General features: G+C 44.3%; 2 protein-coding genes across 7 annotated transcripts in view; both read left to right on the top strand.

Annotated features, from left to right (window-relative positions):
- Positions 1-5899: 5899 nt before the first annotated feature.
- Positions 5900-20332, top strand: STRAP (serine/threonine kinase receptor associated protein). The gene is made up of 10 exons (XM_074938323.1): positions 5900-6290; positions 8555-8690; positions 13556-13637; positions 13883-13955; positions 14905-15001; positions 16617-16754; positions 17926-18062; positions 18942-19091; positions 19711-19776; positions 20181-20332. The coding sequence occupies exons 1-10, from the start codon at positions 6179-6181 to the stop codon at positions 20240-20242; spliced, it is 1053 nt and encodes a 350-aa protein (XP_074794424.1). The 5' UTR covers positions 5900-6178; the 3' UTR covers positions 20243-20332.
- Positions 20333-24576: 4244 nt separating this feature from the next.
- Positions 24577-26066, top strand: part of DERA (deoxyribose-phosphate aldolase) — a 140897-nt gene continuing 139407 nt past the window's right edge. For 4 of the 6 annotated variants that reach the window (XM_074938311.1, XM_074938291.1, XM_074938249.1 and 1 more), the window contains exon 1: positions 24664-24757. In XM_074938311.1, coding sequence (XP_074794412.1) covers positions 24685-24757 — 73 coding nt within the window. In that variant the 5' untranslated portion in view covers positions 24664-24684. Of the gene's footprint in view, positions 24637-24663; positions 24758-24960; positions 25127-26066 lie in introns of those variants that run through there. The other 2 variants (XM_074938276.1, XM_074938258.1) reach the window with 2 other exon arrangements.

Genomic DNA, 26066 nt, shown 5'->3' with positions numbered 1-26066 from the left:
GAGTACCGGACACCTGCCTATCAGGCACCACTTCTCCTCCCAATTGACACCACAAGTGCTAAGCACCCCACTTGCCCCCGGCTCTCCCGTGAGTAGCTGGGCCCGGGGATGTGTCACTGCTCAGACATGAGCCCCAGAGGAAAGAGCACTGTCTCCTTTACCCCCCCCCCAGACAGCACCACCTCTTGCTGCCAGGCCAGGAACAATCAGTCACTTCAATCCCCCTGCACGCCCCAGGGACATGGAGTTGAGGAGCAAATGGTGTGGGGAGGAGACTACTGGCAGCCTGCCAGCTGCTGGCAGGTCTGTGTCTCAGTGACTGGCTCCTGGCTCCCAGCCCCTGTGTCCTAACTAGGGACATAAATATCCATTTAAAAAGTTAACCGTTTAAACAATTCAAACCCATTAAAGTTTAAATGATTGTCGTTTAAACAGTTAACCAAATAAAGGGAGAGGGGCTGGAGCCGCTGTGGCTGTGGTTGGTTGGCCAGCACAGGCCTGGGTTCGGTGGGCCAGCATGGCTGGCAGGGGGCAGTGGTCAGCAGCCTGAGGCCAGCATGGGGCGGGGGCTGCTCCAGCAGGCCAGCATGGGGCGGGGGCTGCTCCAGCAGGCCAGCATGGGGCGGGGGCTGCTCCAGCAGGCCCTGGGGCTAGGGGTTAACGGTTAGGGTCGGTTAACTGGTATGACCAATACTTACCAGTTAACCAGTTAGTATTTTACATCCCTAGTCCTAACCTCTGTGACACGGAAGATGATGATATTGGGATGGGGGCTCTGTTCAAGTACTGTTTTTTGTCTATTCTCTCTGGTGTCCTTCAGGTGATAGTAACCCACTTTGGTTGCTAGAGGAGGAAGCCTTTTCTAAGTCACAGAAATACTGGAATACTTCAGTTTTGTGCAGCAAAGACATCATTTCATGCTAAATGGGTTGAAAACAAAACTGCATCGGACTATATTTCAGAACATAAGGAGGATTTTGACACTTAAAAAACAACCAGAAGACAGTGAGCTGTGGAATTCATACAGAAGCCCCTTATATCAACCATAACTGTGTAAGTCACCAACAGTAAACAGCTTTTGTTTTTAAAAGAAATTTATTTTTGTAATGGGTTTTCATAAACAAACTTTTACTTTTCTCTATTTTTTTTCTGTCCTACCCCTCAAACTATGATATTCAAAAGAAAAACTGAAGTTAATTTTTTGCACCAACTTTCACCCGTTTTTATTTATTGAAATAAACATTGATAAATTCCCAGGAAATTAAACCAAAACTCAGAAATGAAGGGCCTTACCCATAATATAATCTAATAGCAGTGGATATGGAAAGGGCTCCACCTAGTGACAAAAGGAGTATAGTGCCTGGTAAGTATTGAAAATTTCAGAGTAACAGCCATGTTAGTCTGTATTTGCAAAAAGAAAAGGAGTACTTGTGGCACCTTAGAGACTAACCAATTTATTTGAGCATAAGCTTTCGTGAGCTACAGCTCACTTCATCGGATGCATACTGTGGAAAGTGTAGAAGATCTTTTTATACACACAAAGCAGGAAAAAATACCTCCCCGCACCCCACTCTCCTGCTTGTAATAGCTTATCTATGGCCCAACTTGATCATACACATTGTAAGGAGAGTGATCATTTTAGATAAGCTATTACCAGCAGGAGAGTGGGGTGGAGGGAAGGTATTTTTTCCTGCTTTGTGTGTATAAAAAGATCTTCTACACTTTCCACAGTATGCATCCGATGAAGTGAGCTGTAGCTCACAAAAGCTTATGCTCAAATAAACTGGTTAGTCTCTAAGGTGCCACAAGTACTCCTTTTCTTTTTGTAAACTGTGATATGCATCCTGGTGGTCATATGGGTCCAGATACTACAAGATGATGAAAGTTTCCTGACATGAGTGGTTGGTGAAGGGCTGCCTGTATCAGTCAAAACAAGAAATTACTTTGATAATAACTGGAAGAATAATGAACAGTTAACTATGAATTATAAGGCTATGCTACCATTGAGTTTCTGATTTATTCAATCATCAGAATTTGAAATGACAGCCCCTAATTTTTTTAATTATCCAGTTTTATCTGATATGCTATGCTTAGATTCACAGTCTGCATAAGTAACCTTACTTACCCTACTTTTTCTAACCTTCCCCATGCTGCCTCCATTTTTTCTGTGACTAGCTTAAGTTAGGCCAGGCAGTATTTTGATGGGAGTCCTCCAAGTCCCAGGCAAACCCAGGAAGTGGTTTTAGTCATTAAGGTGCCGATTCAGGAAATCAGTTATCACATTGTTAAATCCCATTTGTCTCAGTATTATTTAGGCATGTGCTAAAAGTACATGTTTTGAATGTTTTCCTGAAGATGTTAGAGGTGCTTTCCTGAATCAGAGCCTAAACAGATAGGACACTTCTCTTTACATCAGTACTAAATCAATGCTACATGAAAAGGCACTGTACTGCTGGGGCTGCCATAGATCAGGTGAAATATAAGGTCTGATCTACACCTAAAATTTAGGTCAAGCTAGCTATGTTGCTCAGGAATGTGAAAAATTCAAGCACCCCTGAAATGCAGTTAAGCCAACCTAAGGCCCAGAGTAGATACTGTCAGGTCAAAGGAAAAATTCATCCATCAACCTAGCTATTGCCTGTTGAGAGGGTTGATTTACTATAGCAATGGAAAAATACCTTTCATTGCTGTAGTACTTGTAGTAGACATGCCCTCAAACTGAGGGCCTGGCCAGCTGCGTGGGCATTAAAGACCTTGTGGTGATTTCTGTAAGAATTTTTTCAGTGTTAAATGTGGTGTCCCAACCTAGGATAATTTTATGTCTGCCTAAAATCCCCCTGTATTTTAATACAGTATTGCTCACTTGCTGTTCTAAGCAGCCAGCAGTGTAGCTATGCTGTTAAACAGCTGCTGCATTTGACCCTGATGTAGCTGGTTTCAGGGGTGTATAAAGTTACTTCCATGTATGGTTTGTATATTACTATCTATTTCTCAGTCATAGGAAACACTTCGAAATCTGCTTGGGTGAACAGTGTTATATCAACATAAGCTGTACTACCACTGTAGAAGTTTCAGTGGCCATAAATATAAACAACTTCGTGGGACAGACAAAAGTCAGCCAGTTTTTGGAAGCTAGTTTTCCATATCCTAACTATTCTATCTAGGCCTCATTAAAGTAATCCTCACAGTAATTTAGGAACCATGTAGCTTGAATCCATATATGCAGTTGTTTGTAACTATTTGGTTTATCTGAAGCCCTTGGTATAAGTGCTTGGAGAGCAGGCTCTTAGCAACAGCCATCATGTTCTTTAATATTTTCATGTTTCTGCAGCATATGGAAACCCCTGACTTACAGAATTAATGGTAGGATCTATATAAAATTATGCACCATCAGCTGTGGTTTTTTTTATGGCCCTATTTTCTGTTTTTTGAGACAAGCAGCTACAGGGTTTTGTCTGGCCTGGTGAGATTTTAATATAGTCTGAATGTAATAGGCTTGACATCTCAACAATTTTCATTTGCATTTAATCATGTTTGAGATATTTATGCCTTTCTCTGTCTTAACAGTTTTATATCTCCGCAACTAGAGATCATATTGCTGCTTTGTGCAGAGGGTAAAATGCAGTCCAAGATTAAAGAAAATTAATCAAAGCTGTAGGACCATTAAAGCCGTACTTTCCTGAGCACAGCTTGTCTGTAATGTCATTGGTGCTTGAGCTTTAAGTGTTCCAAATTTCTTTAAAGTTTCAGCTTTGCTGACCTTAGATTTTACCCCTCAGTTCATATCAATCTTTTGTGACAGTTACAAAAGTGCTTTTAAAACTAAATTAAAAAAAATTAAAAACCTGGCTGTTAAATTAACTTATTTTAACAAGTCTGGGAACTGTCTATCTTAACAAGTAATGATTAAGCTGCTAAAGAGGCCTGAGTGATGTGTAAGCATTTTTAACCTAAACAAAATAACTGAATATATTTAAATTAAATTGGGATAGTCAAAGTGTAGCCCACAGACCTTAGGCAGCCCACAACACGTAGAACATGGAGGCCTTAATTTTTAATACTGAATTTAAGCCCATGAAGAGCACAGGTGCCAGCACATTTCACTCATCAGAGCAAAAGATGTTTTGTCCTGTTTTAAATATAATTAGTTAGATATCACTTTTTTTTTTAATTAGTTTCCATCTTAAGTCCCTCTCACATTCCCATGAATGTACATTTCAGGGGGGGAAGTGCTGTTCTGAAATCCAACACAGTATATTAGCCTACCTTAATTTTTAAGGGATGTGTGGGAGAGAGAAAAGGAGGGGGCAAACGATAGTGCTGGATAGGAGAAGGTTTAGAGTCCCATTAAGACAGAAAGCAAGCAATAAATATTCCCCAATTCCCAAAACTCTTCCCAAGAAAAGCACCAAACATATAGCCCTTCCTTTCAACACCTTTCCTGTACTCCCTGTGACAGGATTACAGAAAGTGTTTGGGATATTGGATTTTAAAAATCTTGTCACTTTATTTAATAAAATTATATAAACGGAGTGTTATGCCAGTGAAATATCTCACTTCCCTCTCACTGCTGTTGTCTCTCTAGATCAGTGGTTCTCAACCTATTTACCCTAGTGGACCCCAGATCCAGCTCTCTACGTGCAACGGGGGACACAGCCACTCACTCTGTTACACGTATGGCTCTGAGGACATCACATGGACTGCTGCCATGTGCTGACTAGGACACAAGCAGCCCCTGGATTGAGAATCACTGCTCAGGAGCCTAACAATGGGATAGGAGGACACTGCAATCTTCCTCAGAGAGTCACAGTGAGACTCAAGACCCCCTTAGGTGGGGGATTCATTTCCATCCTGCCTCAGCTTTTATTGAGACATTTGAAATCTCAATGAAAACAGTCCCGGGTGTAAGGTGCCACAAGTCCTCCTTTTCTTTTTGCCAATACAGACTAACACGGCTGCTACTCTGAAACCTACATTAAACTAGAGGCCTGGGTCAAAGAGGGAGGAGACAGAAGAGGCTGTGTCTACACTGCAGTTGGGAGCGAGCCTCCCCCTACCGGGGTAGCCGGACCCGGGCTCAGGGGGCACGAGAGCGAGCGCGCTATAGCAGGGGCGCCCTTGCTGCGCCTCCAGCCAGCTGAGCGCAGACCTCCGCCCCAGCGCTCGATTTACAACCTCGCGTCCTCACACAGCTCAGCGAGCGCTGAACGCCTCCAGGCGGGCGGGCTGCGCCTGCCTCACACCTCCGGCCCTGGCCGGGCGGGGCACAGCCCCTGGCACGTGTCCCCACCCCGGTCTGTTCTTGATGCCTCGGACCCCACATTTTACCCCCCCCCCCCCCCGGGCTCAGGACAGACAGCAGTGGAGGTAGGAGCTGGGTGGGGCTCGCAGGACCTGGTGCTGCCTCGGCAGTGGCCCCCCCCCAAATCAGTTCCAACCAGGAACGGCCGCGGGATGTGGGGTGCCCGGGGCAGCAGGCCCAGCTCAATGCCGTGGGGCAGCCCGCTCTGGACAAACCCGTTTGTCCTCTACTCCGTGTATTACGGTAACCCCGAGTATTACGGTAACCCCGAGAAGCCTCCACCCCTGAACTCAGGGAAACGTCCCAGCGCCCCCGGGCGCCTGCGCCGGGAAGGGGCAACGACGGTTCAGAACCGCCAGGGAGCCAGCGGCGCGCGCGCCGAGGATGAATCTGCAGCTGCGGACGGGGATCCCCCTCCCCTTGTGGAAGCGGGACAGAGGCCGGGATCCCCGCTCGTCGTCCCCGCCCCCAGCCGCGTGACCTCACAGCCCCGCCCCCGCGAGACAGCGGCCCCTGACGCCTACGGCTCCTCGGACCCCGCCCCGCGGCTGGCAGGGAGGAACTGACGGAACCGCCGCTTCGCGAGAGCGAGGACGCGCGTAACTTCCGCACGGAGGCAAACAAACACTGAGCTCCAGTCTCTCCCGCCGCCTCCTCTGTCAACGTAACTTCCGGCGGTACCAACGGCTCCGGCTCGTCGTCACTTCCTGGGCCGCCGCTTCCGCTTCCTGCCCAGCCCAGCGCGGCCTAGCTCGTGTTCCCGTCCTGTGCTGTCCCGTGTGTGTGCGCTCGTCGCGCGCGCCTCCCTCTCCCCTTCCCCGCCCCTCGCCGCGTTTTTCTCCCGCCCTCCGCCTCCCCGGAGCCGCCGCCATCGCCATGGCGATGAGACAGACCCCGCTGACGTGCTCCGGGCACACGCGGCCCGTGGTGGACTTGGCCTTCAGCGACATCACCCCCTACGGCTACTTTCTCATCAGCGCCTGCAAGGGTGAGCTCGGGGCGCGGGACGAGGGGGGGTCCTAGCGGTCTCCTGCCGTGGATGAGGTGGGGGCGGGGGGATCCCTCCCCTGGCGTGGATCGGCAGCGCTCCGCTCCCAAACCTACCAGCGCTGGGAGAGACGCGAGGGGGAGGGGCCGGTTTCCTCTGCTCTACTCCCAGGTCTGTGCGCGGCCGCCCTCGGGGTGCCCGAGCCCCGAAGCTGGAGGATGAGACTCGTCTCCCCCTGCCCCTCGTGACTCTAGTTGCGCTGTGGACACGGGCAGGTAGGTGCCCGGGGGCGGGGAGGGGGTCACCTAAACACACCTTACGTCCTAACCTTAGTGTGGGAGACACAAGCCTGCTGATGCCTTGCCCTGTACCCAGGCTGAGTTCCCCACCTGGGGGATAGAGGCAGCCCCAGGGGTCGGTCTGGGGGGAAGATAATGGGTGGGATTGTGTCACATTCCGCCCTAAGTGCGCATGATCTCAGTCTGACATCTCAGATTGCACCGCTGTTCGTTATGTAGCTGTAACCCTTATTGCTTGCATGCTTTGGTCAGCAGTGAAATACCTGACAGCGCTGATATTTGTGAAAACACCCCTAGGGTGTTAACAAACTGAAAAGAATAGTAAGTCCGTACTTATTTCAGACTGCGTACTCGTTACTCCATTACCTAGCTGAGTTATGTTCAGCTCGCATCTGAACAGTTCTCGTCGTACTCTTAAAGGGGTAGAGAATTAAAAACTTTGCTAGTGGATTTTTTTAAATTCTGAAATTAGGCACCACCAGCAGGTGAAAATGGCAGTTCTACAAGTTGCTGTGAGCCTAGCCCCCTTCAACCTCTGCACTTTCTAGGTCAGAGGTGGGCAAACTACAACCTGTGGGACTGTCCGGTCTGGCCCCTGAGCTCTTGGCCGGGGAGGCTAGCCTCGGCCCCTCCCCTGCTGTCCCACCTGCTTGCACCCGCCACAGGTAGTGGCTTGCACCCGCCCACCTCCCAGGCTTTCCATTAAGCCTGTCCTGCCGCTCTGAGTGGCAAGGTAAGGGAGCAGGGGGTTGGATAAGGGGCAGGAGATCCTGGGGGGCGGACAGGATGTAGTTGAATGGGGTGGAGGAGGGCAGGCAGGAGATGGGGAGCAGGGGGGGTTGGATGGGGGTTGGATGGGGGTGGGGTCCTGGGGTGGGGGGGATGACAGGGAGCAGGGGGGGTTGGATGGGGGTGGGGTCCAGGGGTGGGGTCCAGGGGTGGGGGGGATGACAGGGAGCGGGGGGGGGTCCGGGGGGGGGCAGTTAGGGATGGGGGTCTCGGGAGGGGGCTGTCAGGGGACAAGAGCAGGGGGCGTTGGATGGGTCAGGGGTTCTGAGGGGGGTGGGTAGGGGTGGCGGCGGGGACCAGGCTGTTTGCGGAGGCATGGCCTTCCCTACCCTGCCCTCCATACCGTTTCGCAACCCCGATATGGCCCTTGGGCGAAAACATTTGCCCACCCCTGTTCTAGGTGGTAGCTCATCATACAGTGAAATGTTTTTCAAATAAATTAACTGGCTCATAATTGCACTAGTGTTATAGTACATTAGCAGCACTGAATTGACTTTTCTTCATGCTCATATCCCTTTCCAGCAGGGCTTTCTTCCAAACCTCAAGAAGATGCCACCCTCCCACCAAATACATGCACACACATTTTATTCCTCTACATATCCCGTTCTTTGAAAGGCCCTCTTGGACCTTTTACTGAGTCTGGGTTGTATTTGTCTGTCTACAATGCCACTTCTTAATTCTGTTTTATTTTACAAGTGCTCCATGTATCTGAAAAGTAATCTATATATCAGACAATTTTAAAATGAAACTTTTTGTAAGCAGTGTTGGCATCAAAAGCAGGTGCTAATATGTTGAAACTAAAACAAGTACAGCACTGTTAAGAGGGTGACAAAAAAATACTAATTAGTAAAAGAACCAGAACATAGAACAAACATATTATTTGTATTGCAGTAGTGTCTAAAGGCCCCAGCCAAAATGGTGGGACCATTTTGTTAGATACACATAGCAAGAGTCAGTCCCTATATGTACAGATACAAAATTAAAGATCCAACTCTCATTAAATTGATAACAAAATATATCGTTTCAAAGGTATGTCACATTCCATTGCCAAAGAGCTCTGGTATTTTATTTTTTGTTCCACAGTAGTGTAAATTGAACTGTTTCATTAGAACTATGACTGCTGTTAAGTAAAATAAAACTGTTTTGCTTGAAAATTAATCTTTGTTTTTTGCCTAGATGGTAAACCTATGCTACGCCAGGGCGACACGGGGGACTGGATTGGAACATTTCTAGGTCATAAAGGTGCCGTCTGGGGTGCCACTCTGAATAGGGATGCCACTAAAGCAGCTACAGCAGCTGCAGATTTTACAGCGTAAGTACTGATTGATACTGAAATTTCACTGTGTTGTGATTTCATCTTGTGATACAATATTTTTCTGAATTGTGGTGTTGGAGGAATTACTGTTTTATGTGTTTGCCCTTTTAATAAACCATTTAGTTACAGCTGGCTACCTTAAAAGTTTAGAAACAGGTTTTTGGTATTTTATGGAAGTACAGTAATGGCAGTTAATCGTCGTCATCAGCTGTCCCTCGATATGAGGATGATGTCTGCTGGGGGGGAAGGAGGAGGAGTCATTGATGAGACTTAAGATGGCTGAGGAGTCCAATCCATGCTCAACAGGTTTTTCCACATATATGACAGGTGGTTGCTTGGAGAGAGCACAGCTGCCGGCTGGGGTGCTGTACACGCTTTCCTTCCTCCTCTGCTGTTCCTCAGTCTCTTGAAGAGAATTGCCTTGCTCAGAACAGGCTGAGGCTTGATGTATGATGCAACACCATTGCGGTCTATTGCCAGCCAGCTCTACCCAATTCGTGGGGTCAGTGACTCAAGATATACTTTCAGGGTGTCATTTCCTCTGTCCCGCTGCAAGTTCTGTTACAATGACTAAGTTGAGAAAAGAAAACTTGCTTCAGAAGACAAGTATCAGCCATCCGCACACAATGGCCAGCCCAGTGAAGTTGATTTTTCATAATCTTCGACTCAGCACTGGTGGTGTTAGCTGCAGAGAGAACGCTGGCATTTGGTACAATGATCTTCCCATTTGATATGGAGAATTTTCCTAACTCAGTGCTGGTGGTATCACTCCAAGTGGCTTTGGTATGTCATCCATGTCTCACACACACAAACAAGAGTGGGGATGACTACTGCCTTGTAGACCAGGATCTTAGTTTTCATCTGCAGATCTCTGCCAATAAAGACACGATGAAGCAACTTTCCAAAGGATGCCATGGCACAACAGATCCTCTGTTCAAACTCCACATTGAGATTAGCTGTCTGGGAGAGGTGGCTACCAAGGTCAGGGAAATAGTCACCATGTTCCAGGAGTTCACCGCCAATGACAATTTGTGGGAGAAGGGGGCAACTTGTGCTGGGGCAGGTTGGTGGAGCCACCTTAGTTTTCTCAATGTGGAGGAAAAGTCACAGGTGCCCAAGAAAAGATTTAGAGTGGATTGCAAGTCAGCCTTGGTGTGCATGAGGATAGCATTGTCATCAGCATACTGAAGATCAGTAATAATGGTCCTGCAAACCTTAGTTTTAGAATGAAAATGCCACAAGTTGAAGAGCTGGCCGTCTATGCGATGCAATAATTCCAGTTCCAGAAAAAGGCAGTCACAAAGAAGAATAAAGATCATGGCAAGATAGATGGAAAAAGGGTTTGGGGCAGTAACACAGCCCTTCTTAACACCAGTATAGATTATGAATGGGTCTGTCTCCAGCCCAATAGAGAGGATGGTGGCGGTCATACCATTATGAAGTAGCCTGAGAATGTGAATGAACTTCAATGGACAACTGAACCTAGATAGCACCTTCCATAATGCTCCAAGATTGATGGAATCGGAGGCCTTAGTTAGGTCAGTAAATGCCATAAACGATGGCTGGTGGCTTTCTCTACACTTTTCTTGGAACTGTTGTGCTACAAAAATCATGTTGGTGGTGCCCTGAGACGGTCTGAAACTACATTGGGATTCCAAAAGGACGTCTTCGGTAAGAGGGAGGAAATGGTTCAAAAGGATGCAAGCAAGGGTCTTCCCGGCAATGGAGAAGAGGTCAGCGTCTCGGTAATTCCTTCACATTGACTTGTCCCCTTTCTTAAAAATGGTCACAATAATAGCATTCTTTAGGTCGGGTGGAATTTCCTCATTAACTCAAATTCTAACAAGAAGTTGATGAAGTTTTTACATGAGTGCTATTCCATCAATTTTGAAGACCTTCACAGGGACGCTGTCTGGGCCTGGCGCCTTGTTGTGTCTAGTCCGAGTAACGGCATGCCAGACTTCCTCAGAAGATGGGGCGGGAGGGAGGGAAGGGGGTGTCTGCAAGCATTTCTGTTACTGAATGCTGAGAAATGGACTTGATGGTGGCAGCTGAGACTTCAGATTTACAGTTCAATAGAGTTTCAAAATGCTCCTTCCAACATTGTCCTTAAGGAGGGTGGAGCTGTCCTGAGATTTGCTTGAAAAAAGCTGCTCATATCATGTTGATCAGCAAAACTCTGGATCTCCCTGGCATTTATCTGTTGCCACTGATTCTTGATGTGTCGCAGCCTCTTTTGAACTGCAGTTTTAAGCCTATATTAAGTTTCTCATTTTTGCAGGCTCTTTTTGCCAAGTGCAAAATGGTGTTCTCTACACTTTTCTTCTGATGAATAAGTGCTAAGATTTCCTTGTTCTTATTAAACTAATTCTGATGGCGGTGAGTGGCATATGCAATCTCTTCAGCACCTTGTGAATAATGGTCTTGAACTCCTCCCAGTGTGTTTGGGTATCATTGATGTTGTCAGGTAGGTTAGAGAGTTTCTCATGAGGCACTGCTGACGAGTCTTACAACTAGTGTGATTTTGAAGTGCCATGATGCTAAATCTCTGCTGCATTCTTTTTGGTTGTTTTCGGCATTGTGGTGTAAGCCGCATGTTCATAATTGATCTGTCCAGCAGTCATCCATACCTCACGGCTCGTGTAATATGGACATCAGTGTGATCACAGGACCTGATGATGACGTAGTAAAAAAGATGCCAGTGCCTGAAATGTGGGTGTTTACAAGTGGTCTTATATTTGTGCCTCTGTCTAAAGATGGTATTTGTGATAAGCAAATCATGCTTCACATATTTGCTGAGGAGGAGAATGCCATTAGAGTAGATTTTCCCCACCCCCTTCTTTCCCAGTGGCGATTCTCCAGAGTTCGGAATGTCGCCCAACTCTTGCATTGAAGTCATCCCTGAGGATGAGCTTGTCTTCCTTGGCTGTGTCACTCAGGACTGCATCAAGAGCACAGTAAAACTTCTCCTTGTTGACTGACTTCATCAAGTGTGGGAGCATATGCACTGATGACCATGGCATACTGGTTGTTACTAAGCTTAAAATGAAGAGTCTTCAGACATTCGTTAATACTTATAGAGAGTTTAAAAAAAAAAAAAAATGACTAGCAATCTTGTTTTTGGTGGTAAAACTAACCCCATGAATACGCACCTCTTCAGATGAGTTTCCTTTCCAAAAAAAGGTATAGCCGACTCCATCTTCTTTCAGTTGGCCTTCATTGGCCAGACAGCTCTCATTTAGGGCAGCAATTTCAATGTCATATTCTGCAAGTTCTCTAGCTGTTATGGCACTTCTTTCAGGACAGTCACTGTTCGGGGAATCCATGAGAGGGTGCGAACATTCCAAGGGCGAACTTCATTACTTTGCTTCGTATGTTCTGACTGTAGGTAGAGTGATCCAGCTGGGGGAAGGGGTTGGGAGAGCCTATATTTAGGGCACCTTTCCTAGTCCATTGCCCATTTGTGGTGAGCAGAAGGAATCCGGAAAAGGACTGCTCAGTAGTGGCCGCAGCTGTCTAATTGTGCTTCTGTCTCACAAGTCCAAGCGCAAGACGACCAACACACGGCTGTGGCTTGCATGCAGATTTGTGACTAGGAACTCCCAGAGATCACTGCTCGTCCCCACCACAACTCATCCATTGCTGCAGGACTCCGTTAGTGGGAGATGTTAACACCCTGGGCAGGGCAGAGGCGTGTGAAATCTTTTAACCTGGGTGAGCCAGTGCACAGGTGGCAACCTCACAAAACTTGACAGGAAGGAGCCCTGGAGCCAGTGGCAGGGAAGTTCAAGACAACCAAAGGTCTCGGTCCTGCTGCAGCCCTCACCCACCTTCACAGCTGCAGAGAACTGACAGGTCCTTGAAATACACCTGTTCTGCATGCTTTGTCTGGAACCTCCCCTCAGAACTGTTCGCCAAGGGTGGCCCTACCAGGAGTACACAACTTCGGATGACATAGTTCTGAGGGTCACTGGGACACACAAGCCTCTCCACCACAACAGGGTAACGATCCAAGGAGAAGAATGGCAGTTAATACTGTCAAGTTGGATAACCCCTATTTTATGGATGAACAGACTGATTAATAGCATAGTGGCCTACACAGACAATTCAGATATCCTTCATAATCCTTAGTTATGTTGCAATTATGAGGGATACCAGAGTTAATGATTTTGTTCCACCACTGCTAATTCCCTACTTTTTAACACTCCGTTTTTCCATTGCTCATGGGTCAGGTAGTAATCCATACAACTTTCCCACCAAGATTCTGTATAGAAGCACGTAACTCAAAGTACCTCCTGTTAAGTGAAATTGATGAATATTAGATACTATTGAGCCTCAGTCTTACAAAGGCTTAAGCACAAGCACTGTGAGCAATCACCTTGATGTCACTGGGGATACTCGCAGTGTGGAAAGTTAAGTATGTACGCAAGTCTTTGTGAAAATCTGAATTCCACACATGAGCGCTTAGTCTATGTAGATCTAAGTAGGAATACTGTACCAAGGTGCCTCTAAAGCTACAAGTGCTGTTAATCCTGAACTGTTCGAGAGAGAAGAGAGGTAGGAGCAATGGGCTGGTAGTACAAAAAAGAATTAAGGAAATGGCATTTAGGGGAAAAAAAAGTATTCTCACAAGCTAATAATTTCCAGTTTTGGGTTTTAACTGTTTGAGAAACTCACCTTTATCCAGAATGGTGATCCCTATTGTGCAGTAATTATCAGAACATAGTAATTAAAAGGGTCTATTGTGTTAGAAATAATACTAGTTATCAGGGAAATGTCCCTGTAACCGGAACAGCCAAATTAGCTTGTAATAAAGTCAGTACTGGCTAATGAAACCACACTTGTACTTTCTTGTCTTTCAGCAAAGTATGGGATGCTGTTTCAGGGGATGAACTGATCACACTGGCTCACAAGCATATTGTCAAAAGTGTGGATTTTACTGAGGTATGAAAAATCTTTGTCTTATTTGTCAGGGAGTCAAACAATTGGATGTAACTGCTGCCCTTGTTTTCATGTGGTTTATGCTTTGTCAGGGAGATATTCAGGTCAACTTTTCATTCCTAAGGGATGAACTAAATGTATACGGTGTTTTAGCGGGTTACTAGAAAAGTGCTATTGTAATATTCATTATAAAAGTAATATTTTAGTTTTTAATAAGAGTGACTCACCATGATTTCTAACTATTTCAGGACAGCAATTACCTGTTGACAGGTGGACAAGATAAATTGTTGCGTATTTATGACTTGAGCAAGCCAGAAGCAGGTTAGTCTGCTTTTCTTATCCTACTTATGCATTCATTTTGTAGAGTTGCACACAATTCAGTTGACTGTTCCTTTGAAAATATTCAAATCTGTTCTATTTCATGAATTATACTTAGAGTTCTTAATGGTTGGTGTTGATAGGATTTGAGGTATAAATTACTGTTGTACGATGTGCTGAAAATCACTAGCATCTTTCAGGTTGCATTACGTCTTATTTATTTTACTGTCAACACTAGCTTGATTTGAAGTTTTCTGTTTTTAAAGTGAGCTAAAGCATTTAAAAATGTGCAATAATTTAAACTGTTTGATATATCTCATCAGTATGAAGCATGGGTTCATGCACACAAGGTACCTGCCTCTGTGTGTTTGCTGGGCTCTGTGTGCTTGCATCTTGCATTTACCTGTAGGGACATGTAAACTTGTTTAACACCAGCTACTTTTGTAACGTTCACAGTATTTCTAGACTGCGGGCTTGTCTAAACAATAAAGTTGCACTGGTTTAATTTAAATGGATTTTTAAACAGAGTTAGTTTGAACCTGTACAAAATCCTCTCATTTTGGTTTGAGTGGCTCATTTCAGTTTAGCTTATACCTGTTCCTTATTTACTTGGTCTCAACTGAAGTAAGAGAGTTTGCATTAATTTAACAAAGTAGGTTTAAATTCATACATGAAGTTAAATTGGTACAACTTTCTCGTGTAGACAAGCACTAAGAAGCAGGTATCAATTTGGCCTGTGTCATTCACTTCTGGAATTACTTCAGGTAAAAAATTAAAATACAACTCAAGCAACTTGACAGCATTGTCATCCTGATGCCATTTACTGATTTATGACAACTGGTGATTATTTATAGTGACTTATATAGGTGAAATGGTTTGTTTGATTTAAGTGGTAAGATTTTTTTAATCTGCCTGTTATTTCATATACTAAGATGTTTGCTTTAATCTTAAGAACCTCAGGTGGTCAGTGGACATACTTCAGGTATTAAAAAGGCTTTATGGAGCAGTGATGACAAACAGATCCTTTCAGCTGATGATAAAACTGTCCGGTAAGAAACACTAACTTCCCATTTTTTTTAAAAAAAAAAGTTCTCTCTCCATATAATTGTATTGGGGTACAGTTGGCTTTTGGGTTTATAATATCAAAAACATAGTTATATTTAGAACTCGGATTCATTTATTTCTGTAATTTAAGTATATACGCTTCAATAGTCAGTGTCTGATTTGTGGTATGTGAGATTCCTAATTATTATATACCAGGTCAATATAAGACCACCCCATCTTTCTTAATGTCGTAATCTCTAAGGGTATATATCTGAGATAAGAATTGTTAATCATGTGATCTTATCAAATATACTTTCTGTCACTAAACCCCAATATACCAGTTGATTGATTTCATATTGCTAAGTCACTGCCATCTGTTTTTTTCATGACAAAAACCCCAGAGAGGATGAATTCATAACTGGGATGAGTCCTGTCACTGAGGCATTGGGAGGGAACTCTTATTGCCTATGAAGAGATAGTGGCAAACAAATGTAACATGTCCATCATAGTCAAGCTTGAAAAATGTACCAGGCATTCACTAGTCAGAGGCTGATATAAAAGATGGGGAAGAGCTCTGCTGTCTGGAGGCAGTGCTCTGGTGAAAAGCTCAGTCCTCTGCCACACTACTGAGAAAGGGGAGGGCGCTGGGATTCTTACAAGGGTCCTACTCCAGTCACTGTATCTTTGGCTCAAGTCTGACTGGTAGGTGTCTGATAAACTTGAAGTCCCCACAGCCCCTCTGACTGGAAAGGAAGAGCATTCTTTTTGTTTTTTTTCCCCATAGCCTAGAAGCTCCTGAGCAAGCGTGGAGGAATCTATACTACGTCTGCTGGTGTGACCAGGGTGTTATCTCCTCTCCCCATTCCCTAGACTTCTGTCTGACGGTCATGTTGAGTGCAGATTAGTAGAGAGGTCTGTGGAATGGGGTGGGGTCAACTCTGACATTCAGTCCCTTCTCCTCAGTCTCCATTTTAGCTCCATCAGCAACTGATGGGTTCACAGTTGTTCACAGGGTTTGAAATAATAGTAATTACAACTGGAAATATCCTGATTAGTTTTCACTCTGCTAAAGCTTAGCAGAGGCCCTAGAGCTGACCGTTTGCAGTCATAGGAAGACAGAATTGCATATGGTGTTTTATATTTAGACTGTTAGTACAGCTACATCTTGCTGTAAGTGGAACCTGAGATACTGTATATGTATTAGCATTGGTCCCCCCTGCATCCTCACCAGAAAAAGCTTCCTGCTTACCAGTGGGGTTTTGACGTCTTGATCATAAGTGTTATCACTAGGAAGCTGGATTGCTCAGGGCACTGGTGGTTGTGTACAGAGCTCATCATCCCTGGGTGACTGACTGAAACACCAGACCAGTTTAACAGTGTAAGTATCACTTAGTGTTGCTGTAGCAGAACCATTGCTGCATTCTGCTCCAGAGGTAGCTGTACTTTAAGAGCATGTTGTGGCCAGTGATTAAGATAAGCATACCATTAACAATCTAGAATGACTAGAACCAACTTTGGAGTTTTTGTTTAGGTAGCATTTGTAAACCAAAGCCTAGCATTGATGTGAATGAAAGTAATTTGGTTTACTCAAGTAATTTTAAGTATCTCTTTTTTCAACAGCCTCTGGGACCGGAATACCATGACTGAAGTAAAAGCAATAAATGTTGCAATGTCTGTGAGCAGCATGGAGTATGTTCCTGAGGGGGAGATACTGGTGATAACCTATGGGAGGACTATTGCTTTTCATAGTGCAGAGACGTAAGTTTCAAACTTGAAATCTTCAGAAGTATAAAGAGGACTAGAGGGCATATGGGAGAGGTGACAGGTGACACTGAGCCAGTATGGTTGTGGGAAAAGGATCTTGATCTGCCACACTAATGAAACCAACATTTTCCCTTCTATTCCTTTCTTCTGCCCTTGTTTTCCCCAAAATAAAGGAGCATAGACCCTCATCTTTAGTTTAACTTCAAAAAATCTAGCTGAAATAGTACTTGAAAATCATTACCAGCTAACAGTTGTTTGCTGGTCTCTATCCAGTTCTTATTGCACAAAGGACGTATCACTAAACCACCTCAGTTTGTAGTGATTAGCATCTTTGTTCGGAATGGTGGAGAGGCAAAGGTCTGACTGAGGTTGGGGACTGAACTACTCAATCAGCCCTAGAATCATACTTACTAGCACACACATCTAAACTAATGGACATATAAATTTGCCATAGCTATACATGGGTATAGTACTTATATTATATGCTCTTGTTGAGAATTAGTATTTGTATTGGCGGCTCTATATAATACCTCAATCAGGATCAGGGCCCAGGTGTGGACAAACTCCCTGCAGAGCTTACAGTTTAAAAAGCCTTTTTGTTAAAGGACAACTTTCCAACAAATTACTCATTAGCTCACTGTTAAGACTCTCTTGTACTAATGAATAAGTAACAAGGTACCAGAGGCCAAGAGTTTACAGTATAAAATTAGACACAACAATTTGAAGACAAGGAAAAAGAAGAGATTAAGGAAAGAACAAGGGCTGACAAGAATATGACGACTATTTGGCTATGCCTGTATCATCAGGCAGCAAATATTTTTCAACGTATAATTTATATAGTAAATCTAATTTTGGTTTAATATGTCCACTACAGCCTCAGATTTTTACTTTAAGTACAACACAAGAAGCACATGCAAGAGAATTGTTACAATGCATAAAATAAGCGAGGCATTGGTCACAAAATGTTAAGGTGTAATAGCTTGTCTTTAGCTTAGTGAAATGTAAATTTACCATTTTAAGATTTATACTGGAAACAGCATTTTTAAGAAAGCTGTGATTTGTAGGAACAGCATCACATTTTCCTAGAATGACAGGCTTAAAGTGCTTTTTTTTTAAATTGTTTTTTAAAAACATATATAGCATTAACAAAACTTTTTTTCCCTAGTCTGGAGCAGATTAAATCGTTTGACGCTCCTGCTACAGTCAACTCTGCATCCCTTCACCCTGAGAAAGAATTTCTTGTTGCAGGTGGTGAAGACTTTAAACTTTATAAATATGACTATAATACAGGAGAAGAGCTAGGTAAGTTTTTTCCAGTTTTCAGGTGGTAAAGATTATAATTGTATTTCACAGTATCTTGTGATAACTTGTACTCAGATTGAATTTGAAAGTTTATTTATCATGCTTATGATTTCAGAACACATTTGTTACATATTTAAAGGCACGCTGTTAACTTTAACTTGTCTAAAAAATATAGCCTGCAGCCTCCTGCACCAACAAACCTAACACAACACTTTCAGAGCAGCTTGGATTAAGCAGGCATCCACTCCAATAGAAATCCCTGAGTCAGATTCAGTGTTGATGTATTGTAAATGGTAGTGTAAATTGCATATGGGGTGTAAAGTAGTGTGGCATTCACTGGTTGCACAAAAAATAAGTAACTTAAACATTTCATTTGTTTGTATGGACAATGCACATGTTTGTTTCTCCCCATTCTTTGTCTTTTTTTTTTTTTCCAGCCAAATGAATTTAGCAAAATTCTTGTTTTAGAAGCACACAAGAGAATCTTACCAATTCAAGTCCCATACTAGTTTAGAATAATGGATTTAGTCAGGAGGATGGATGTAAGAGCCTGATGTGCACTTGTGATACCAGTGTCATCTTTGTTGGCATGCTTGCTTTATACAAGAAGGGAAATGCTTATTTCCCTGGAACAGACTAGCAATTGGTTATTAACTTGTCAGTTTTTAATAGGCACCAAAATTCAAGTTCACCAGGTAACTTGTACTCCTTGGTCTGAGAAGATACACGTGCAACCTTTTGAGAAACTGCTGTATTTAAAAAACAAAACAAAAATTTCCCTCTTCCTTCCCCTCCCCTCTTCACCAGTAATTTATTAGTTCTATTTATTTGTTGGCTAACGTGAAATTTAACACTGTGTGCCAAAACTATTTCTTATAGAATCTTACAAAGGACACTTTGGTCCCATTCACTGTGTGAGATTTAGCCCTGATGGAGAGTTGTATGCTAGTGGCTCTGAGGATGGAACGTTAAGACTGTGGCAGACGACAGTAGGGAAAACATACGGTCTTTGGAAATGTGTAGTTCCGGGTAAGAATTTTTGTGTGTGTGTTTGGTAAAACCCAGTTGCATCATAACTTGTCAAAATCTTATACAACTAGTTGCCGGTTAAAACTCAGACCTGCCAGAGTAACTTCTTTCCTTTTAACAATATCTATATCAGACCCATTCACTTTAATTACATAAATACTCGCTGTTTCTTTTTGCAGCTACAAAATTAACCTTTTAACACTTTCTCAGGGAATATTCTAAGCCAAATAGTTTCATGTAGAGTTTTTTCCTTTGGTGTTATAGAAACGTAAAATAAGACTCAAACAACACATGTGAAACACCGTATTTTTTTCAGTAATTTAAGCAAGGGCAAGATAGTAGAAACAAGTGTGCAAGTAGAGAAGCAAAGAGAGGTATTATAAAATTGAGGGCATTTTAAAAATAAATGTGATTAAAACCAGCAATAAAATGCCTAGCCACATGCAGAACACCTCTCCAGTAATGGGAACTGTTCGCCAACCCTCCCGCCCCCGTCACCACTAGACAAAGTTTTAAAAGAAACTATTTTTTTTCTCTTAAAAATAACAATGGGTATTTTCTGTCAGGGTCTGAGGTGAATAGGGTTTAGAATTAGAAGAAATGTTTTTGTTTTTCACAGAAGAGGAAGGTGGAGAGCTGGCAAAAGCAAGGGTCAGCCTTCCAGGAACTGCAGAAGAGGAGCTAGGTAATGTATTGATAACTATATACTTCAGATACACCTAACAGTGTCAGAACTAATCCAAAGGGTTTAATCTGCATAAAATTTCCTTTAGAATTTGTGGATACTGTGTCAGCGCTCTACTGATACTTTTCAAAGTTCACAACTACTTTCCTGAAAATATGTGCAAATAGCCAAATATTAAAAAAAAAAAAATCTTTAAAAAAAAAAAAAAATCAAGAAACTAATGAGAAAAATATAGACCAGCGAGTAGAACTGTGTGTAATCTTGCAAACTGTTTTAAAAGGATATGGTGAAACATTTGTAAAAAGTTTAATTTAAAGATGGATTCAGGTCCTGCTATGGTGGTGGTTTTTTATTTTCTGTATCTAAGATGAAGTTTGAAAATAATTTTGCTATTTTAACCACAGAAGACCTTACTTCTGAAAATTCAGATTCCATCTACAGCTCAACTCCTGAAGTTAAGGCTTGACCATTACAGCTCTTATGCAACAAATGGACATAGAGACTAAATCAAGCAAACGGTGATCAACAGCAGCCTTCCAGAGTACGCTCTCTACATAAGGCAAAGATGGGCAGTAATTGATGAGAATGCGTTGGAACTGGCTAGGTGGTATCCATAAGAGAACTGAGTATCGAAAAAGACAAGTAGTAGAGTTTTGCTATATTTTAGTGCACCTGCCTACTGTCTTTTTAAATGAAGTGTGCAAGCCAAGATCCAGTCTCTCCAATTTCAATTAAACTTATTGTAGTGTGTTTTCTTTATTGTGGAGAAAAAATGTAATGGCTTTTACCAGTGTTTTTTCTGAAAGTTGGAAGATGTGGCTTTAGTTGTAAAGACGGGATTATGTGCTCAAGTATTTGGTTCGGGTTTTCTGTTTCATTGTACACTGCTTCTGAACATCTAACCGTTTTCAGTTGTGTAAATAAAATGCCTTGACAACAGACTCATATTTTATTGTTAACATTGGGTTCATGGAATAGAAAAGCAATTGTTATTGCTCAGTTCTTACTAGTATTCATTTTTTAGTATTCTGCAAAGAGGAAAAGGAACAAGAGCATTTTTTCATATTAAAGTCTCTGGAATAGTGGGTGACAGGTACCCCGCTTCACAAGTCTTGTATCTTTTATTCTTTAAACTTCGTTAAAATCTCTAAAAGATCAATTTTTGAAACACCTGACGTATATACAGCAAAAATATTTTGGTTGTACATCAGAATTGTTTCAGAAGCTGACCATATTCCTCTACAGTGGATTTGTACAGAACATGCTTTTAGTCATCCAAGCTGGCTTACAAAATAGGTTTCTCTTTTCCTTCAATATAAACCATATTTTTCTTCATTAAAGCCATGTTATTGCCATACGTAAATTTGTAATGTCACTTAATATTGTATAACTTTTCATTTGTGTAGTGCATGTGTGCAGCAGCCTGATAGCCATAACTTTCTTCCTTTCTGAGAGGTAATAAAGGCATCATTTATCAAATAATGTGGCTTCAGGAGAAATAGCTTTTGACAAAACACTATCTTCTTGCTGTTATAGTCTGCCAAATAAATTCTAAATGAACCAAAATGTGAATTTCATGGCATGGGAATGAGGATTTTAAAATGTTTTCTGTACTTCTGGTATTCAGACTTGCAGTCCTTAAAATACCAGAATGGCTCCTTCCAAAGAAATATTGATACTGTAGCTTTATCATACTTGTTAAAATTTAAAGGAAATTTAAAAAGCGAACTCTGTGAGTGCAGTTAAGAGTTCAAGTGGATTTATAAAAGTTAAAATAAGTCAAACATAGTATGACTCCTTGTTTTATCTTTCCATATTTTAGAGTAGTAGTAACTGTCAAATACAATTTATAGTAAAACTATCTGACCCTACTTTAACATAGGCGTTACAAAAGTAAGTAATACTTCATTGCAGTGGAGGGCTGGAAATAGACAATGCCAAGATCTTAAATGAGTAGTCCAAAATTAGACTCCTAAATCCATATTTAAGCATCTGCCTAATTTTCAGAACAGTTGAACATCCAGTAGTTCATTGGAAGCTACTTAAGTGTTCACCTTTTTTCAAAAATCAGGCAACTGCCTGGTGGCTTCCTCTAGCTTTAGTTGGAGCTATTGTGTTCTCAACATTTCTGAAAAAATCAGATACATGTCTTAGTTGGAATTTAGCTTTTCAAACTATCACATCTTGAAGTTGGTGTTGAAAAGTACAGAGTTGCTTTTTAATCCAGTTTTTAAATTGGTCTTTTCCTAATAGTATTTTAAGCTATCTGAAGTCTATATGCTGTATCAAAATCTTGTAGCCCTGACCCCTGCTTTCTTGCAGTGGCCTACTGAAGTGAGATTTTGCAGTGTCTGGTGCTGGAATGAAGGATGGGGGCCAAAACAGCTGACTTAAATAAAAAGGTTGTGGGTGTAGGACCCCATTCTTACAAACTTTGAAAAATGTGTGCATAGGGAAGTTAAATAAGATTTAACAAATTTTAATGCTGTGACATTCCCCTCTGGTGTTACCTGGACCAGTGATTTGCTAGGTCACTCCAATCCTTGACTCTGGGAGCCAGCCTTACCCTGCTCTGCTGTGAGAACCCCCACTCCTGGGCTGTTCACACACAGCCTCTGGCATGTAAGCTGCTCCTTGGATTGTGCAGCCGAATGACACTAGCCAATATCTCCAGTCCCAGACACAACCCTAGGAACCTTCATCTTGCAGTATCCAGTTATGCCTGCTGGATGCTGCAAGCTTATGTGAGTTCATCAATTTATTAAAGAAATTGATATGTACCAAGCTTGTTATCCCAAGGGAGGTCTGTGACGCACTTTAAACCAAACGCACTGCTTTAGGTAGAATAAACAGACTTAAAAGCTATCTTTCATAGTTAATAAGTGATTATAAGTCAAATGAAATAAGAGCAAAATGCATTCTAAGCTGCTCTTAACATTTTCAATGCCCGCACAAACTTAGATGCTTCTCACCACGGGCGGGCTGGCTGCCCTTCAGCCAGGCTCTCCCCTTTGATCAGTGCTTCAGTCACTTAGTGTGGTGGCTGTAGATGTAGGTGGAAGAGAGAGAGAGCCTGGCAAACTTACCTCCCTTTTATCATGTTCTTTCTTCCCTCGTGGCGTTGCCCCCCCCCCCCCATCTGAGTCAGGTGAGCATTACCTCATCGCAGTCCCAAACTGGCCAAAGGAAGGGGGGGTGACTCACTAGAGTCTAACACATCCTTTTGTTGCTGCTTAGGCCAGCGTCCTTTGTTCCTGTGAGGTGGGGCTGGGTTTGTCCCATATCTGCTCTGATGAGATGTGAACTACCTCTCTGCTCTTGGAGAGTTTTTGCTTCGGCTTATTTTAAGCCATGAGGATACACAGTCATTTTACAAGGCTGAATATGGGGGTGCAGGGTGTTCCCCTGAGGTACAGAACATCACATACACAAACTGAAAATAGATTATATCAGGAAGAGAAACACAATTAGCTATGATTTATTATGAGGAAGAGGAAGTATCATGTTGCTGAAGCTAGATTTTTTTTGCAGGCTGTTTATACTGAAGACTAGAGTCTGGAGAATTCCAGGAGCTGGGATAGCTGTGAGTGATGGCTTATTTCAGGCTGTAAATAAAAAAACACCTTTCATCAGCCGTGAAAAGAAAGGCCACACACAGGGCCAGCTTCAGGCACCAGCGAAGGAAACAGGTGCCTGGGGCGGCCAACAGAAAGAGGCGCCATTCTGTCCATGATTGGGACGGCACATCCATGTCTTTGGCAGCAATTTGGCGGCGGGCTCCTCTCTCCCTCTTCGGTGTCAGGTCCTGCTTTTTTTTTTCGTCTTTGCCACGGGGGGGGGGGGGGGGGGAGGGGCAAAAAAGCTGGAGCCGGCCCTGGCCACACCACTATTTTTATGTGAAAAAATTTCATGTTATAGCTCTAGTGCAGTGGTTTCCAAACTGGGGTTTGTGAACCCTTGAGGGTTCACAAAATGTTACAGGGGGTTCTCAGGGAAAAAAATCTCTGATGGTGGACAGAGTTGTCCCTAGGGAGCCTGTGCAGCACAGGGCCAGCAGCCCGGAGCCGCTGGACTTCCGAGAGCTAAGCAGATCAAAGCAAGCATATCTGTCACACTGAGATTTAAACTTCAAGACTCATTTTAAGAAATGGCAAGGGAGGTGGATATATTCTGCAGTTTTTAAAATTAAATAGGCAGCTAGTATTGTTTTTAAAATTATTATGAAGAACAAGTTTAAGCTTTGTTGTAACGTACGTTATTTGCCTGGACTGCTCAAGACCTGAATGCTTGTGCAGGAGGAACTCTCTCAGTTGGCTTCTTAAATACCTTCATGCTGTTTCACATCTGTTACTCCTTGATGAAACATAGGAGCTTTGTCTTCTAACAGGCTTATTCAAAGTGATACAAGCTACAAAAGTGAGATCTTGGAAGAGTGTTGCCGTTTTCATCATGTAATAAAAATACTATAATGATAAATAATAATAAATAGTGTGTAATAAGCATGTCATAAAAACATATTTTATATTTCCAAGATCACTGCTTTTGTAATTTATACTCAGGTAAAGGAGAAAATCCCTGGAAATAGTCATTTTTAGGAGGGGGTTTGCGTGCCTTGACATTTTAGTGAAAGGGGTTCACAGGTTGTTAAAGTTTGGGAACCACTGCTCTAGTGGTTTAACTAAAACTACCCAGGCCCTATGCAATGCCTTCCCCCAAAAGAAGCATAAGATGGTGTTGCCTTTACCAGAGCACTTACTTATCCTATTTAAACAGGCACCAGCATTCCCTACCAGCAGACAGCAATTCACGGTTTCACCCGCTGAGGGAGCCGGTCAGCATCCTCCGGATGGAGAGTGCAAGGTATGAGTGCATAATCGTGCCGGGGCAGTGGCTTATGTCCCCTGAGGCATGTACAGCAATGGATGCTTGTGCATGTGGGGAAGATGCCGTGGTTGTCTCCAATGGCTACAGCAACGCACGAGTGCGTAATGGACATGGGGAAGGAGCTAACGGGGGCTGTCCCTGCCTGCAGACAGCAATGGAAGGGTGGATTATTACGGGGGGGCGCGAGTTCCCCAGACTCTCCTTCCGAGCAGAAAGGGTCTGATCTGAGTTTGGTGGGAAGGCGCAGCTGGCCCCTCCCAGCCTGGGTGGGGGAAGGAATGATCAGCCTGGCCCTGGAGCCGTGTTTCCTGCCCGCCGTGTGAGGGGAGGAAGCGCACGGCGCAGCAGGGGCGTACCCAGGAAGTCCCGCGCTCAAGCCTGCTGCTTTCGCCCGCGGGCAGCGAGGGGTCGGAGCGGGGCCCGCTGCTGCTGCTGATGTCGGCTAGAAACCCGGGCACAGAGCTGGGTAAGGGACAGCAGCTGATCTGCCCCACTGAGTAGCCTGCACATGCAATGGAGGGCGGAGTGGGGGCCTGCAGCAGACACACGGAGAGAGTCGAAACATTGCCCGGCGTTCAGGTGCCAAGGGGACAGCCTGCCCCCAGTGGAGGTGAAGCTGTCAACAGCGCACTGGGGCGCTAGGGATCGTACCCACCTCAAACCCTGCCTGAGCCCAGAGCAAGCAGCAGAGGCGAGTTATATGGGCTCGTGGCTCCAGCAATATTGAGGGCTCGTGGGCCTGGTTCCACCAATGGTCGGGGCCAGGTCTCCCCTGCTGGTCCCACCTGCTGCCCCCCCACCCCCTCGAGTGTCCCCTGCCCCCCCCCCACCCGCTGCCCCTGCACACGCCTCCCCGGGGGTCCTGGGGCAGAGCCTCCCTGTGTCTCCCCTGCAGCTCCATGCTGCCTCCCTGCATCAACTGCTGCTGCAGGGTCCTAGCGCCCCTCTTTCACTAGTGCCAGGGCAGGCTGCCCTTACCTTGCCCTTCCCCCTCAGACCCTTTCATTTTCCGGCGGGACCCTCCACCAGAACAGCTGCCCCCCCTGCCTGCAGTCACTGCTCCTGCCCTATGCTGGGCAAGGGGCAGCCCCCCCCCCAGTGAGGCTACAGTGAGAAGCAGCAGCAGGGGACGAGGTGCACATGTGATGGCAAAACACCCTCCCCCCCCAAGGCACCCACCACAGGGAAGGCAAGGGAGATTCCTGGACCTGAGAGGGGCCTTAGGAGCACGTGCAGTGACAGTGGTGGGGGTGAGTGTGCTGCCAGGAGGGAGAAGGGGGCCCCTATCCCAGAGCTCGCTGTTGCTGGTGGGGAGAGGGCTGGGAGGAGACCTCCTCTCTGGCTCCAGTCCTGGGGCGGCCTGCCTGCACCCAAAACTCATCCCCAGCCCTGCCCCACCCCAGAGC

This window comes from Natator depressus, chromosome 1 (genome assembly GCF_965152275.1).
Source record: "Natator depressus isolate rNatDep1 chromosome 1, rNatDep2.hap1, whole genome shotgun sequence".
In the NCBI taxonomy this organism is placed as follows: Eukaryota; Metazoa; Chordata; order Testudines; family Cheloniidae; genus Natator; species Natator depressus.
Note: the sequence above shows the minus strand (reverse complement) of the source record. Positions and strands in the feature narration are given on the sequence as shown.